Source organism: Lactuca saligna, chromosome 5 (genome assembly GCF_052625555.1).
Source record: "Lactuca saligna cultivar CGN05327 chromosome 5, ASM5262555v1, whole genome shotgun sequence".
NCBI classification, from domain to species: Eukaryota; Viridiplantae; Streptophyta; class Magnoliopsida; order Asterales; family Asteraceae; genus Lactuca; species Lactuca saligna.
Window position 1 is genome coordinate 319,417,714 of NC_136421.1, and position 16,341 is coordinate 319,434,054.

Sequence of the window (16,341 nt, forward strand, 5' to 3'; positions counted from 1 at the left end):
AATCTAAACGAAAGTTGTAGATCTTAGTCTCACCTACGCGTGGATATAAAGAACGTCGAAAACGGAGTTCGTATGAAGGAGATATGAATTTCTGAAGTTTGATAAATAATTAATATATATTTTTATTGAAAACTTCGGTATTATCCGAAGTCTGAGTCACGCAAGTACGCCCTGCGTACACGAGTACGCCCAGCGTACTCAAGGCCTTGGCCTCGGATCGTCCACGTCTCCCCTATGCCAACCTACCCCCCCCCCCCCGTCCCATCCGAAGTCCGAGGCAGTCGAGGACTCGATCATGCGTGACGTACGTGTACGCCCCGCGTACCAAGGCGGTTCCAGCCTCCTATAAAAGGGATGCGAGGGTTCCCGTAAATTGCTCATTCTCTCTCACTTTTCTTGCGTTTTGCCTCGTTTTCCGTGCTCGCACTACCCCGAAGCCCTGGTCATTTTGTGCAAGTCCGAAGGTCGATTTTACTCCCGAGAAATCCCGAGAAAATCCGCTTTTTCAAGCCAAAGTTCCGCTCGATTTTTGTCACACCTTCTTCAAACTATCAAGTGAGTTCATACCCCTTTCAAACACACTTTAAATACATTTTAAATGCTTTTATACTCCTTTAGGGGGGGAATACAAGTAAACATACGGTCATTATCGTGTATTTTATAAAGTTTCACTTCACTTGTTTTATCGAATAAATCACTTGGAATTCATTACTACTATGGAAAACTCTTGTCATACTTTGCGTGCATTAGACTTATACAAAGTATATATTGATTTCAAAGTACCTTTCATTGCTAAGTCGTTTTATACATTCTAAAAACTTATGATTTATGCTTTGTCAAACATTGTGAAAAAGGATAAACTTTGCATACAAAACTATCACTTTAATACAGACTTAGTTGAGAATCCATGAGACGTGTATATCTTCAAACACTACTTTCTTATTAGAAAGTAATGCTGCAAGTCCTGTCTATAACCAGAGTCTCCCGTTAGGAGAACGTGTCAAATGTGTATAGATCTATACGGGAAGTCATGATCCCGCGCCCTGACTGTTAGCTACAGTCCATCCTTTGGGTTGACAGTTGTCATTACGCTGCGACGCCTAAAGAACGTCGCTACAGGCATATTATGTTTCGTATGGTTATAAAACTCATCGGATACACAATTATTATAGTACTTCTGATTGATGAACGAGTAGTTATTAAAACTATTCTTTATCTAACAAACGGGAATCCTCTGATAGATTTATTATATAGATCTATGTTTAAAAGCATGTGGCTTGCTTCCAATTTTTAGTCTTGGACATCAAACAACTATTAGGAAAATAAGGGATTTTCTTGGTTCAACTATCTACATTTTTCAAACACAAATACTCTCGTGCATTGCATACTTTTATAAGAAAATAAGGGATTTTCTTGGAAAACATACACCCATTTTGGAATGGCATTAAATTTTTCTAAACCACTTACGAACTCACCAACTTAATTGTTGACACTTTCTCTTTAAAATAACTTGTATTCTCAGGGAACCGCTAAGCAGGTTTGGAAATCAGCTTTTGGGATTAACGCGCTGGCGTTAATTATTTCTTTTGAAAGATGTTTATGTATTTATCTTAAAACCTTTATATATGTATGGTGGTGTGTACTTTCCTTTCTATGAACTATTATGATACTGAATATGACATCCTCCGCCCCCGAATGTTTCCGCCGTTCTGGTTTGGGGGTGTGACATGTGGCCTTCTACTGACTTGATACCCCCTTTGCCTCCATTGAAAAGACGTATGCCAGATAGGCCAACCATAAAGAGAAGAAGAGATGCTTCTGAACGGATGGGAAAACATACCGTCTCCAAGGCAGGGAAGAATGTTTCTTGTAGCATATGCAAGGAGAAAGGACACAACAAGGCTACTTGTAGTAAAGGTGTAGGGACATCCAAACAAAATGGAACAAAGAAACAAAAACCTACACCTACACAGGAGTCTGTAAACGTTGCCACAGGAGTAGGGGATGATGAGGTAATGGCAGATGCTACCGATGTTGTGGATAGGCCTAGAGATGAACAGCGAATGGTGGGAGTCAATAAACGGGATGAAGGTGTGAACGTCAATGCTCGAGTTTAGCATGTTAAACCTCCTAAAATGCGAAAGAAGTTAGAACGAATCATTAAACTGAAGCTTGCAAAAAATGTGGGAGGTGAAGGTAGCAGTGTTGCAACGGCCATGGAGTTAGGTTAAATAATTGTCTGTTATTTGTAGTGAATGTGTATTGCAATAAACAAATGATCTTTGTATGTTCTTTTATGGTGTACTATGTTGTTTTGTTATGTGGTAAATTGACCATGTAGGGGTATTATGGGCATTTTAGCCATTACAAAGTAAATAGACCATTTATGATGTGGGGGCATTTGAGTTATTACAATTTAAATTTACCATTTTGGATGTGGGGGCATTTTAGTCATTAGAAATTAAATTTACCATTTTTGGATGTGGGGGAATTTTAGTCATTACAATTTATATTGACCGTTTATAGGAGTAGGGGCATTTTAGTCATTACAAATTATATTGACCATTTTTGGATGTGGGGGCATTTTAGTCATTAGAAATTAAATTGACCATTTTAGATGTGGGGGTAATTAAGTCATTACAAATTAAATTGATCATTTTAAATGCAGCGGTAATTAAGTCATTGTAAAAAACAAGGTACTTGTGACTTCATCCATTCAGCATGAAAAACTTGATTCCCTTTTCTTTCCAAAAAAACGTTTGCAGACAAGCAGATATGCTCCAATCGTGTGTAAAGGTATTTTTTGTCCTTTTTCCCAAACTGCACCATTTGTGGTCCCTGTCTATGCGCATAAAGAAGGTTTATTAATTTTGCTTTGGCTTGTGGTCCCATCCCAGTCGATGAAACATATATAATACCCAAATGTTTCTTTCTTTCATGCACACATACAGATACAGGTGTAAGACAATTTTTTTTAATAATAACATATTAAAACACATTCCAGCCATGGGTTTGTTTACATCGCTTTCTGTTATTCAATAACCTATTACAGATATCATCGACAAAAAACATCATCAAAAAACGATGACCATCAGCAGCCCAAGCAACATCACGACCAAATCTACACACCAACATCACAAACTAATACTAGCAACCCACGCAAAATCTACTACTAATAGACACTAAACAACATAAATAACACACCAAAACACAAACCCATGACTGAAATGCTTCAACCTACACAACATTTTTTTACTTAAACACCAAATACGTCACCACAGACGCAGAAACAACACCAACAATCCCAACACAATACATCAGCTTGTTACGTTTGTTGTACTTGAAGACCATCTTCACATATGCTCCTTACAGAGAAATGAAATGATTTTTAAGATCAGCAACGATATTTGAGATATCCAACTGACCAACACGAACGTCATCGACCTCACGGTTCATGGCATCCAAGTCTCGATCAACTATCCGGCGGAGCACACGCAACGGGTCTTGGAAGTCCTCTCGTATAACAGACAGTTCCAGCTGGGTTTGCAGTAGTTGATGGTCATGTCTTCGTTGGTTACACCATTCGAATGATTCTCATCCATGTGATGGCTGTAAGTTGGAGACCAGTTGTGTTCTGCATGTCCGATAGAAGCCATTTTGGAGTAAACTTAGAGACGAGATTGGGGTAATGAAGTTTGCAGATGTGCCGTTTTAGGTCAATGAAGTCTTGATTTTATATGGAGGCGCTTGAACAGTCGATCCTTGCTCCTTACGCTTCGCCTTCAATACGACGTCGTTGCGGTTGTTCGACGCTTTAAATTCTTTCCATGTCATCGCTTACGTGTTAGGCTAGTGTTATGTGGCAACGTTAACCGGCTATAATAGGTAAAAGGGACTATATTGTTAGGTAACAAATACTCTGTTCCCTTATCAAGCCACAAAATAAGTTAAGTGACTAAATGGGTCAACCCTAGAAACATTATAGGGCCTATACGTCATTTTCCATATATATATATATATATATATATATATATATATATATATATATATATATATATATATATATATATATATATATATATATATATATATAGAGGGTTAGGTTCATGTGAGACGACCTAATTTTGTGAGACTGTAAGACGCATTTTTTTATTTTTTTTATTTTTTTTTAATTTTTAAAAAAAAAATTTAGTTAATTCAAGTTCCGAAAATAATATTTAAAAAAAGAATTTTTGGATTTTTCCATTTATTTTACATTTTAAAATTATTTTTTAGAATATGTCATGTAATATTCTATTAGAATATTTCACGTATTTTTCAAAAAAATGAAATTTATTTTTATTTTTTTATTTTTTTTATTTTTTTTTAGTTAATTTAAGTTCCGAAAATAATATTTAAAAAAAGAATTTTTAGATTTTTCCATTTATTCTGCATTTTAAAATTATTTTCTAGAATATGTCAGTGTAATATTCTATTAGAATATTTCACTTATTTTTCAAAAAAAAAAAAACGGAATTTTTTTTATTTTATTTTATTTTTTAGTTAATTCAAGTTCCGAAAATAATATTTTAAAAAAAAATTTGGATTTTTCCATTTATTTTGCATTTTAAAATTATTTTTAGATTTGGTCTTACGGTCTCACAAAATTAGAATGGTTTCATATGAACCTGAACATATATATATATATATATATATATATATATATATATATATATATATATATATATATATATATATATATATATATATATATATATATATATATATATATATATATATATATACTTTCACAAAAATGGGGATTACACCGGCTACTACAAGGAGATATGCTCAATAAATGTTTGCTGATAGATGGTTATTCTATTGAAGATTTTTGTTGACGCGAAATAATCTACATTAGTTGCGCCCATTTGATATCACGAATGATATCAGAATTATAGTTGCGAGCTATGACTCAAGTGATATGCATAGATTCATGGATGCAATTATGACTCCAGTGCCTACACTCCCACTGATATGGGGAATGTTGGAATCAGTCCAACAGTTACTGAAACTGCTTTGTGTTATCTTATTCATACACCAATTGTGCTAACGGAAAGTTCGCCAAGGGATATGGATGGAGAGGAAATGAGTTTGTGCAATACTACTAATTTAGTTGGAACATGATAATGGTTGACAATGAAATTGGTTTTTTTTAAATAACAAGTTATGCCATATTTTATATTACCAAAATTTATGCATGTGAGTTTATTACGAATTTCAAATATTTTATTATTTTATAAACTCATCGGCTCACCAGGCATAAAGTCTGGCCTTTTTATAAAACGAATTGAAGTGAATCCACGATCAGGAGCTATTGTGTGGGGAGACTAACAAGAGTAAATGCAAGATTTCATAGGTCAGACATGAACATTTAGGAAGGTAGATACTTGTTGGAAGATAGTATTATGTTGGAGAAATCTCCAGAAAAATCCTAAAATTTTAGTCTAATTTATGAAAAAGTCTCGAACTAATTTTTATTTATAGAAAAGCACAGAATACCGGCTAAAACTTCGAAAAAACCCTTTTCGGCCGGTTTTGTAGATTTAGCCGGTATTCTGTCCTTTTTCATTAGTTTGCTCAAAATATTATGATTTTTTCTGAAAATTACCCGATAACCAAAATATTAGGACTTTTGAAAATACTATGGAATTAATGGATATTATTATTAACTAATCATTTATAAACATAATTTTTTTTAATTGTAAACAAAGGATATATATTTGTTGCTAATTTCTAGGAATAGAATGGTCGACTATCTACTTCTTTATTGTTTGTTGACCACTTCAAAGTCTCTATGTTCTTCCTATGTATCATTGTGGATGTCATAGTGAGAAGTACTCTGTTAGGTGTGACCAATACAATAGTTGATAATATTTATTAATACACAATCAATAAGTGTCTACTTGCTATTAGGCATGATGTTATATGATCACGTGTTATTAGAAAATATCATTACACGAACATATAGATCTTTCATTATGTTCTTTAACCTAACTACCACCTAACCTCCAAATATTACCCGATAACAACCATAAAATTACACACATCTATAGAGTGAAAATTAAACTTTGAATGACAATTTAAATAGATAATAACCCTTCACTTGTTTCCGTATAAATTATCATTCACGATTCACTTTTCACATTTTATAGATGTGTGTTAGCCGATAGTTAACATGTAAGGTATGAATGTTGGTTTGTAGTTAGGTTAACCAGCATAAGAGAAACACCAACATTAGAGGAATGTTAACTAGGTTCATCTTACCCTCATACCTGCAACAATGCATAGGAAGAACGTAGAGAGTTTGAGTGGTCAGGAAACAGTAAAGTACTTAGATCACCAATTTATTCCTAAAAATTAGCAACAAATGTATTTCCTTTTTTATAATAAAAATATTTTTTTATGTTTATAAATGATTTGTTAATAATAATATCCATTAATTTCATGGTAATTTTCAAAAAAGTCCAAATATTTTGGTTATTATGTAAATTTTGGAAAAGTCCCAAAATTTTGAGCAAACTAACAAAAAATGATAGAATACCAGCAAAATCTGCGAAATCGGCCGAAAATGGTTTTTTCAAAGTTTTAACCGGTATTTTGTGCTTTTCTGTAAATAAAATTTAGTTTAGGATTTTTTCATAAATTAGACCAAAATTTTAGAACTTTTCTGGAGATTTCCCTATTATGTTGAAGTAATGTCCGTATTTGTAGGCTTGTCCAGCCAACTATACTTTGCTTTGGACAAAGCACACTCTTGATATTATAATAAAAGTTTTAAATGTTTTTGGATCCTTGGGACATTGTCTATCTTTTTTAATAGATTTCATATCTTTCAAGAATTATGGCCTTACAACTAGGGATGAGCATGGGTCGGTTTTTGGCTAAAACCAAACCAAATCGTAGAAAGTCGGTTTTTCGGTTTTTAAACTCATATAGGTTCGGTTTTTGCATGGTTCGGTTTTTCGGGTTGAGTTTATGGGTTTTTGGTTTTAAACCGTGGGTTACTCAGCTCTTGTTTTGTTTTCTAGTTTTTTGGTTCAAACCCAATGAAAGTACGTTGCGATAAATAGTATTGTATCTACATCAAATATACTAAAATAAATAGTACGAATTCTAGTATTCTAAAAACATAAAAGTATTCAAAAGATCAAAGTTTAAAAACATTACCAGTTTGTTGAAAATAAACATAAAGTACTAAAGGGTAGGGCTATGCACGGGTCGGTTTGGGTCAGTTTTGGACCCAAACCCAACCCAACCCATAAATGTTCGGTTTCTGGTTTTCAGAACCCAAAAGGATCGGTTTCTGATCGGTTCGGTTTCTTGGGTTCTATGATCGGTTTGGTCGGTTTTTCGGTTTCTTGGGTTCAACCCATACACTCATGGGTTATGGGTTTAAACCCATGGCTTTTGGGTTTTAACCCGTTTTCCAAAAATGAAGCAAGAAGTTAAATACTTCAAAAACACCAAATTGAAGTTAAATACTTCAAATAAACATGAGTCTTACAATCAAATAGTCTATTACAAGTTACAACAAAAGCCTAAAATAGTCTATTATAACCAAAAAAACAAGAAAGTATGAGTCGGTTTTCTTGGGTCGGTTTGTCGGTTTTAAGTATGGGTCGGTTTCTCGGGTTGGATGGGTCGGTTTCTAGGTAAAAACCGAAACCGAACCCGAACCCGACTTTTCGGTTTTAAAAAATTTCAAACCCTAACCGTCGGTTTTGCTTCGGTTTCGGTTTCATCGGTTTTAGTCGGTTTTTCGGTTTCTTGGTTTGGGTTTGCTCACCCCTACTAAAGGGATAAAGTTTAAAGTCTAAAACAAAAAGTTAAAAACATAATCAATAATATATACGTGGGTCGGTTCGGTTTTTATGGGCGGTTTTATATGTCAACCAAACAAATCCGTTATTTTTCGGTTTTTGTAAAATTCAAACCTAAACCATCGGTTATTGCTTTGGTTTTGGTTTTTCGGTTTCAGTTATGTCGGGGTTTTTTTGGTTTTTCGGTTGTCAGTTCGGTTTTTGCTCATCCCTAATTACAAGTTGGTGTCAATGTGTTAGTTTAAGTGAACTAAGTTTGCCTTAGACAGGATGATTTAGACTTAAGCTGAGAATATTGGGTGGAATATCCTGATGATTGCACTAATTATTGATCTCTATGGTTTGATTTAAATGGTTTGACAGTAAAAGGATGAAAGCATGAGAGGTGAGAGTTGGTCGACAACTTTAAATTGAAAAACGTGGTGGATAAAAGGTGATCACGGTATCCTGGTGGCGGCAATATAAAAATTATGCCCAAGAACTTAGAAAAGAAAAAGAAGTGGGATATGTCTAAGATTACAAATGATAGATGGATGTAGGTGGGGGTGGGTTTGGGATTTCTTTTCATTTTGTAAAAATTATAAATAAACAATAAATTTAAAACAAAAATAGGAAGCGCAATATAACCGCACAAGTTACCCCAAATGAAGTAACCGTAAATATAATTATGTGTGTGAATATGTTTAGAGCAACAAATCTTATCAAAATTTTACAAATAAAAACGTTGTTGGCCAAAAATAAGAAGCTCAAAGTGACCCCAAATTGAGCATGTTTGGTAAAACTAATTGATAGTTATAGTTTTTATTTATTAGACAAATGATTGGTAAAATTAACTAGAAACTTTTGAAATATGTAAAATTAATAAAAAGACAACTGTTTAAAACAGATAAATACAAAAATATGTTTTAAGGACAATTTTGGAAATTGATTCAAAAAGTTCTAACACTTTTTTTCTTAAACACTTAAATGAAATAACTCTTAGATTTGGAAGGTTTTGTTTATGTAAAAGTTAAAATCACATACTTCCAAACAAAGTTTTTTGTTTAAACCAAATGTTTTGTCAAAAGCTAGAAAGCTCTCTAATACACTCAAACACTCATTGTCAAACACCCCCCAAGGCTACTACGTTTTTTATTTCTAGGATCCCATGTCCAAGTGAAATCAGGAAGTAAGTGAACTGAATATATTCTAAAGAGTAGGAAAAATATATTGCAATTTTACAGAATGGGAATTTAATAAAGAAGTTGTAACCTACAAGGAGGTCCTGCATCCTGAAATATGTAGGACGCATAAAAAGATAACCAGAAGCTAATGACAAAAATCTAAATAAATAATCTATAGAAGCCTTGCCACTCATTTTACGTTTGGATATGATGTTGTCGTACATGTATAATGTAAAATACCTAACCAAGAATAGCTTTGATCTTTGTCTTCTGTTCATCTGTTAGTGATGTAGGGAAAAGAACCTCAAATGTAACATACAAATCACCCTTCTTATTGCTATAATGCAGTGGCATTCCTTCACCTTTCAATTTCCTCACCTCCTTAGGTTTTGTAATTCCCTAAATCATACAACAAAAAAAAACAACTAAATAAATAAGATAATGGCTATGATTATGATGGATTATTATCCATTCAATATAATACCTTCGTGCCAATATCCACTAGATGCTCATCAAGGTGTGTAACAGTTTTTTCAAACCCAACAAGTGCTTGTGCCTAAAAATTACAACATAAGTAAGAGATCATCTCACAAAAGAAAAAACTATTAAGAGAAAAATTACCAAAGTTATTGTGGCAGTTGTGTGAAGGTTATTGCCTTCCCTTCTAAACCTTTCATGTGTTGCTGTACGAATACGGAACTGCCCAAATTTTCAGATTCACAACCATCAGCTAGATAATAATAATAATAATAATAATAATAATAATAATATAATGGTGATGATGATTCCTACTAACCCTCAGATCTCCAGGTTCACCGTCTACAATTGGTTCACCTTCTTCATAAAAGACCACTTCCTGTGACAAGAAAAACAGCAATTTTTAAACAGTTAATTTCATAACCCAGTAGCTGCATATTTTTTACATAAGTCACAAAGCTTACTTGGCCATCTTGCATTCCCTTCTCAATATCCACAGTGATAAAGTTCCCTTCCCTTTCATATTTTACATTAGGGCACTGCTCGCACACCTGAACAACATTATCAGAAAAAGCAGAGCATATATGTATAAGTAATCATAGGAAACAGGAAAAGGGAGAAAATTATGAAACCCTTGAGAGATATAATAATAATAATAATAATAATAATAATAATAATAATAATGATCTTGACAACTATACCTGCTCTGTCATTTGTTGGAACATTCCCGGACCTATTTGCCTGTGATAAACCTCGTTCCGACAGTTGCACTGTCTTTTACCAGGAGCCGGCTTTAGAATGTTCTTCTCCCTCCAAACCTGATTTAGATTTACACAAACATGGTAAAAAGAATTTTTTTGAGAAACCATTTGACAAATATTAAAAAAAAAAAAAAAAAACACATGTTTTCCTACCTTTAGTGACCCTCCCATGTACAAATCCTCCAAGGTTGCATCCAAGTCAATAATTACATCATCGCCCTTTGCCACTCGTTCCTCCTCTTCTCGGTCTCCTCCACCTCCAAAAAACCTGCAAAACAACTCTCAAGCAGTCACTACATGCAATCAAAAAGTGTGATTTCCAGCCTAGAAACTGGGCTGAGAGAAATTCTTCTAAGCAATAACTAGACTATTTAGTCAATCTGTAAGGATGTTGTGAATCCTCAAACTCTGCACTTCATTGCTTCTAAACTGAGGATCTGAAGTAATATCCTTGATAAGGAAAGTCTCTAAACAAGTAACAAGGAAGTAGCAAACTCTCCATGACAAAGTGCCCAAAACAGTTTGACTCTTATTTACAGTTTTTAATACTTACTGAAAAAGCTTGTTTGAACCTTTAAACAAGTGTTAAGTGTTTATTCAGCAAACCAGCGTTCTTGCTTCATTGTAAACTCCATATTTTATTATATTAACAAGAAGCTGTTATCAAACTTTACCAAAACAGTGTATCCACCCAAAAAAATTTATTCATTTAATTTCCTAACATTGTAGCCGTTTACACAAAATGCTTACTCTATCATTAAAATACATCTTTAGTACTGCTAGTTCACCAAACAAAATGCTTACTCTACAAGATAGAACGTTAACTCATCAACCAGGCAACCACCATAAAACTATGTCTTCCAATCTTCCCAACACCAAATGAAGTCTGTGCAAGTTGCATTTAAACTAAGATATTTTTCAGTGACCTATAAAAAGCTAGCATGTTTACTTAATGCATAGATTATGATATAGTTTACAGGACTTTTGTTTCACAGGATGTTCAAATAACGCATATCTACACAACCAAGTAACAACATAAAAACCAGAAAATGAAAATATATACTGAGGGCAGGTGACAAATCCATACATTATGATATAGATATCTACACAACCAAGTAGCAACATTAAAATCAGAAAATGAAAATATATACTGAGGGCAGGGTGAAAAATGTTACGATTTGAATATGTCCTGAATATCCATTCCTCCGCCCCCACCGCCACCAGCAGCATGTTGTTTGAGACCTTCTTCGCCATATCGATCGTAGATACTCCTCTTCTCACTGTTGGATAACACCTCGTATGCTAAAAGTAATCCAAACAAACGTTAAGCTTACATTAACCAAAATACATAAAAAGCAACGCACAACTTACAAATCCAATGCATAAACGAGGCATTTACCATTGTTAATCTCAGCAAATTTCTTGTTAGCGTCCTCATTTCCTTGATTCTTGTCGGGATGATATTTCAAGGCCAGCTTCCTATAGGACCGTTTAATCTGATCGTCGGAAGCACCCTTGGGAACTTGCAGTATATCATAATAACTTTTTCTGTAACGATCAATTAAAACAGGATGAACCCTAAATATATAATGGAACATAAAGATGTAGGAAAAGAAATGGCACATACGCGGCATTAGCAATCAATAAGATTGATAAATAGATTAAGAAGAAGAAGTTGGATCTGCAATGCGCCATTAAGGAGATTGGGGCAGATTAAACCCTACGCGATCAGAATCTCAAAGGTCTGGTATATACTCCTAAATTCTCCGAAAACAAGAGACTCTAGAATCACAAGCAACAGCAGTAATGCACACAGGCTATCATACTGCGATCAGACACTCCTTGAGGTCGAAATCTCGGACCGCGGCAGTGGCGGAGTTTATACATACACAAGGCGTCAATATATTTGCGACGTGGTCTTGAGAAAATGTAACCAATGAGAGAGCGCTTCCACTTGTCTCAACCAATAGCATTCTGCCACATATTTTAAGCCGACGCGTTTTGCACCGCAGGAAAGCCCAAGACTTGACCATGATAGCCCATTTGGGACGGTAAACGAATGAAATTATAAATAACGTAAAATTGGTTTATGTGGTTCCTTAAGAATGAAATTACTAGTACAACAATACAACCATTGTATAGTTAAAATAATAAATTTTTATCAATTTATTATTTAATATTTTTACTTTAAAATAAAATATTAGTGGTAAAGCAGCCATATTGTTAGCATGTTAGTTTTATTAAACATTATAGTTTTAATTTTTAAATCGATGTGATATATATATAATTATTTGATAATTTTATAAATCATTTAAAATTATGTAAATTGTATATCAAACGTATGATAATCTATATATAATGGATAACAAAATGTATTGACAAAAAATATGAACTACAACTTTTAGTTACATAAAAATACAAAAAAACATCTATTATAATATCTGTATTAATAAGATATATACACAACAAATAATAAAAAAATATGAAAAATAAACACTACAACTTTTAATAACATAAAACATTAAAACAAACATTTATATTAACTCTTCATATTTAAATCATAAATCTTTTCAAATACATTAATGTTTTTAATAAGCAAAACTTTACAACCTTATAGAATAAAGAAAAATAAAAAATTATTATTGATTACTAATTAATAATTATAAGTTAAAAACTTTTGAGTTGTAACTAATAAATATACATAAAATGTGTATTTATTATTATTATTATTATTATTATTATTATATATTAAAGAAATGAATCTTAAGAATAGTAAATTTGTCATTTTTTTTGGCAACTTTACTCCTCATTCTTTGACCATTTTGATATTTTTGGTCCTTGCAATCAATAATTTTACATTTTTTAGGAACCTTTTAATATTTAAAGTTTGGTCACAAAACTTTAATGGTTTGACAACTTTGATCCATTTTCGAAAAAGTTGTTAATTCCTACCCATTTAATTCTTTAGCCATTTTGACACTTCTGAACCTTACAGTCAAAACTTTTATATTTTTTCATAAAAAAACGGTCCGGAGCAAAGCTCGAGCTTTTCATCCTTGCACTTTCTACGTCTGTTATATTTATCGATTCAGAAACAACATTGAAAGTTTCTGACCCCCGCGTAGCGGGGGTAACCTTTCTAGTTGTTATTATTATTGTTATTGTTATTGTTATTGATTTTGGTTTTGATGCATCATTTTGATATCTTCATTTATTAAACATAAATATATTTAATTATAAATTTATAACATACACAAATGCATATATATATGTTAAACAAATCACATATTTTATATATATATATATATATATATATATATATATATATATATATATATATATATTTGTAAATGTCATATGTAAATCTTGTCGTAGTATTATAGATAAATTACTTTCATATGAAGAACATAGCATAATAAGTCATCATAATTACATATCAAATATTAAAAATTATGTTATCTTTTAAATATTAACTTGTAAATATGTTGTGAAGAATAACCTAAAAAAATAATAGAAAATAAACATAACCAAAATAGAAAAACTACAATCAAATAAATAAGAACGTTATATAAATAAAAATGTTACATTAGTATGCATTGAAATTAAAAGAAAAAAAAACTAATGTTCGTCTATTTTGCTCAAACAAAAAAACTTATATTCATTTTTTTGAATCTTCTTTCTTCATTTAATACTATTTAACTATAGAAAATTGATGACAAATCTTGATTAACCTGCAATCAAAATGTTTTTTCTTTAAAAAGAATAATCAGAAAGATATTCCAAGCAAAACATTGATGTTTAGAGAGACATTCAATCTTGAGTAATACACACAAATCATATATAAAGATCAAATAAGAAACTGAATATAAAGAAAGAAAGAAAAGCTTCATTTGTTTTTGTTCAAAGAAAAAAAAAATCATATTACAATTAGCATCAATACGACATAACTCATTTCTTCAAATCATCATATTTGGATCATGAATGCTTCAACTATATGAACATTTTTGAATCACAATATCTCCAACTAAATGACGACTTTTTGTAAGAAAAATGTACTAATATAACTACATATATAATAACAGAATGCAAAAAAATATTGGAAATTTATAAATATTATAATTGGTATTAATTAATGAAGATAAAAAGTTATGTAGGTTTCAAATCAATATGGTTTGAGAAAACAAAATATCTCTAAACATATGATTTTGAATGGTATGGTTTGAGAAAACAAAAAATCTCTAAACATATGATTTTGAATGATATCATTTATACTACTGGAAAAAAAATATAACATGATCAAGCTATGAGTAAAAGATGATACATTCATCCACAACCTTGACTTGTAGAGCTCTTTTAGGGACTTAATCACTTCAAATACGTTCTAAGAGAATTATTCCTATTGAAATTTTTTCTTTTCATTTTCTTATGATATCCTTCTTATATGTAAGAGTTTATATAACATGTTTGGTGTTTAATGCTAAATCAATTACGTAGAAGACATTTGAAAAGTCATTTGAGAATATGAAAAGACAAAGGAGTTTCAAATCAATGTGGCTTAGAAATATAATCATTTGAAAAATATGAAAAGACAAAGGAGTTTCAAATCAATGTGGTGCTTTGAAAAATGTTTCTATTATAAGATATATAGATATAGATTTGATAATAGGACTTACCAGCTTATTTGATAATAAAATGTTATTAAAATAATAGTTGGATTAGTTCATTTATTGACTATGCGAATATTATAATCTTTTGTGTATAATACAACTATATAGTTGAAATCTTTATAAATATAAGTTTTTTAAATATAACAATGATGTTGTGGTTAACTTTGATATAATTATTCTTATATTAAGTTGATAAAAAAAAAACATTTATTACTTTGTATTATATGATAATGTAAAACATCTACCAAAAGTATATAATCTCATTCGTTTCAATTTCATATACACATGAGTTATGTTACTCATAAATAAAATTAAATAAGATAGATTATAATGTAAAACATCTACCAAATTCTTTCTTTAAGACTCTTATAACACCAGGGCCACAAACATCATGGTGGGTCATGAAAGTTACAACCTTGACCCAAACATTCTCACTAAGGATCAGATGGGCTTTTCAGAAGTCTAAGAAAATATTTTTATGTCATCATCATCTATGTCTTTACCCGAAGAAAAGATACATGTAAGTAATCAAAAAACCTAATCCAATTTACATAAACTACATTTGTAGCAAAGCAAATTCACATATTAGCCATGAAAGTGACTTGAACCATAAACATAATCTTAAATCGTAGCATAGCAAAATTTGAGATTCTACACATATTTCGACATTTTGTCATCATTAAATATGACTTCATTGTAAACATATGGCATCATTTAGTCTTGAGTAAATTACACGAATGGTCCCTATGGTTTGGGGTAATTTGCATGTTTGGTCCCTAACTTATTTTTTTAACTCGGAAGGTCCCTATGGTTTGTTTTTGTTACGCGTTTGATCCCTACTGTTTATTTTTGTTACGCGTTTGGTCCCTATCTTATCTAAAAAGACTATTATTTAAAGAGGAAAAAATGATGGGGTAGGTGAGGTAATGTGAGGGGGTGGGATTAGGGGAGTGTTTATTTAAATAAATTAAAAAAATCAAGGGTATAATAGTCTTTTTATGTAAGATAGGGACCAAACGCGTAACAAAAACAAACAGTAGGGACCTTCCGAGTTAAAAAAATAAGTTAGGGACCAAACATGCAAATTACCCCAAACCATAGGGACCATTCGTGTAATTTACTCTTTAGTCTTTGCTTCAATAGAAGCTGCAAATAAAAATTGCAGGATAAACACAATAAGCATTAAAATTCATCACATCACTTATTCACATCAGGAAATCCAAAATATATCATCGTTTTCAAATCTCCAAAAAAAATGTTCAGATGGTTCAGAATTGAGTCGAAATAATCATAAGTAGTTCAAACAGTTCAGAAGTAAAACACTCCAAAAAATTATAAGGTATAATACACAGTAGAAATTAGAAAGTCACCTATTAGAAGTACAACTAATAAGTTTGCTCCCATGTCCAAT

The 16,341-nt window shown here is 31.8% G+C and overlaps 1 protein-coding gene across 1 annotated transcript; it reads right to left on the reverse strand.

The window, feature by feature from the left end:
* Positions 1-9,031: 9,031 nt before the first annotated feature.
* ATERDJ3B (DNAJ heat shock family protein) lies at positions 9,032-12,183 on the reverse strand. Its single transcript, XM_078997365.1, has 10 exons — positions 11,891-12,183; positions 11,663-11,811; positions 11,439-11,565; positions 10,417-10,531; positions 10,204-10,320; positions 9,967-10,053; positions 9,822-9,881; positions 9,647-9,724; positions 9,510-9,581; positions 9,032-9,424 (listed from the first exon to the last, which is right to left on the reverse strand). Exons 1-10 carry the CDS (start codon positions 11,956-11,958, stop codon positions 9,266-9,268), a joined length of 1,032 nt encoding a protein of 343 aa, XP_078853491.1. The 5' UTR covers positions 11,959-12,183; the 3' UTR covers positions 9,032-9,265.
* Positions 12,184-16,341: the final 4,158 nt, after the last annotated feature.

What these genes read in the sequence shown, in the direction of transcription:
- ATERDJ3B (XM_078997365.1), bottom strand. Translation starts at nt 11,958, where the DNA reads ATGGCGCATTGCAGATCCAACTTCTTCTTCTTAATCTATTTATCAATC. An exon ending in ATTCAGGACATATTCAAATC is followed by an intron (nt 10,532 to 11,438) that starts GTAACATTTTTC and finishes GTTGTTTTGCAG; the next exon opens with GTTTTTTGGAGGTGGAGGAG. An exon ending in TAGTGGATATTGGCACGAAG is followed by an intron (nt 9,425 to 9,509) that starts GTATTATATTGA and finishes TGTATGATTTAG; the next exon opens with GGAATTACAAAACCTAAGGA.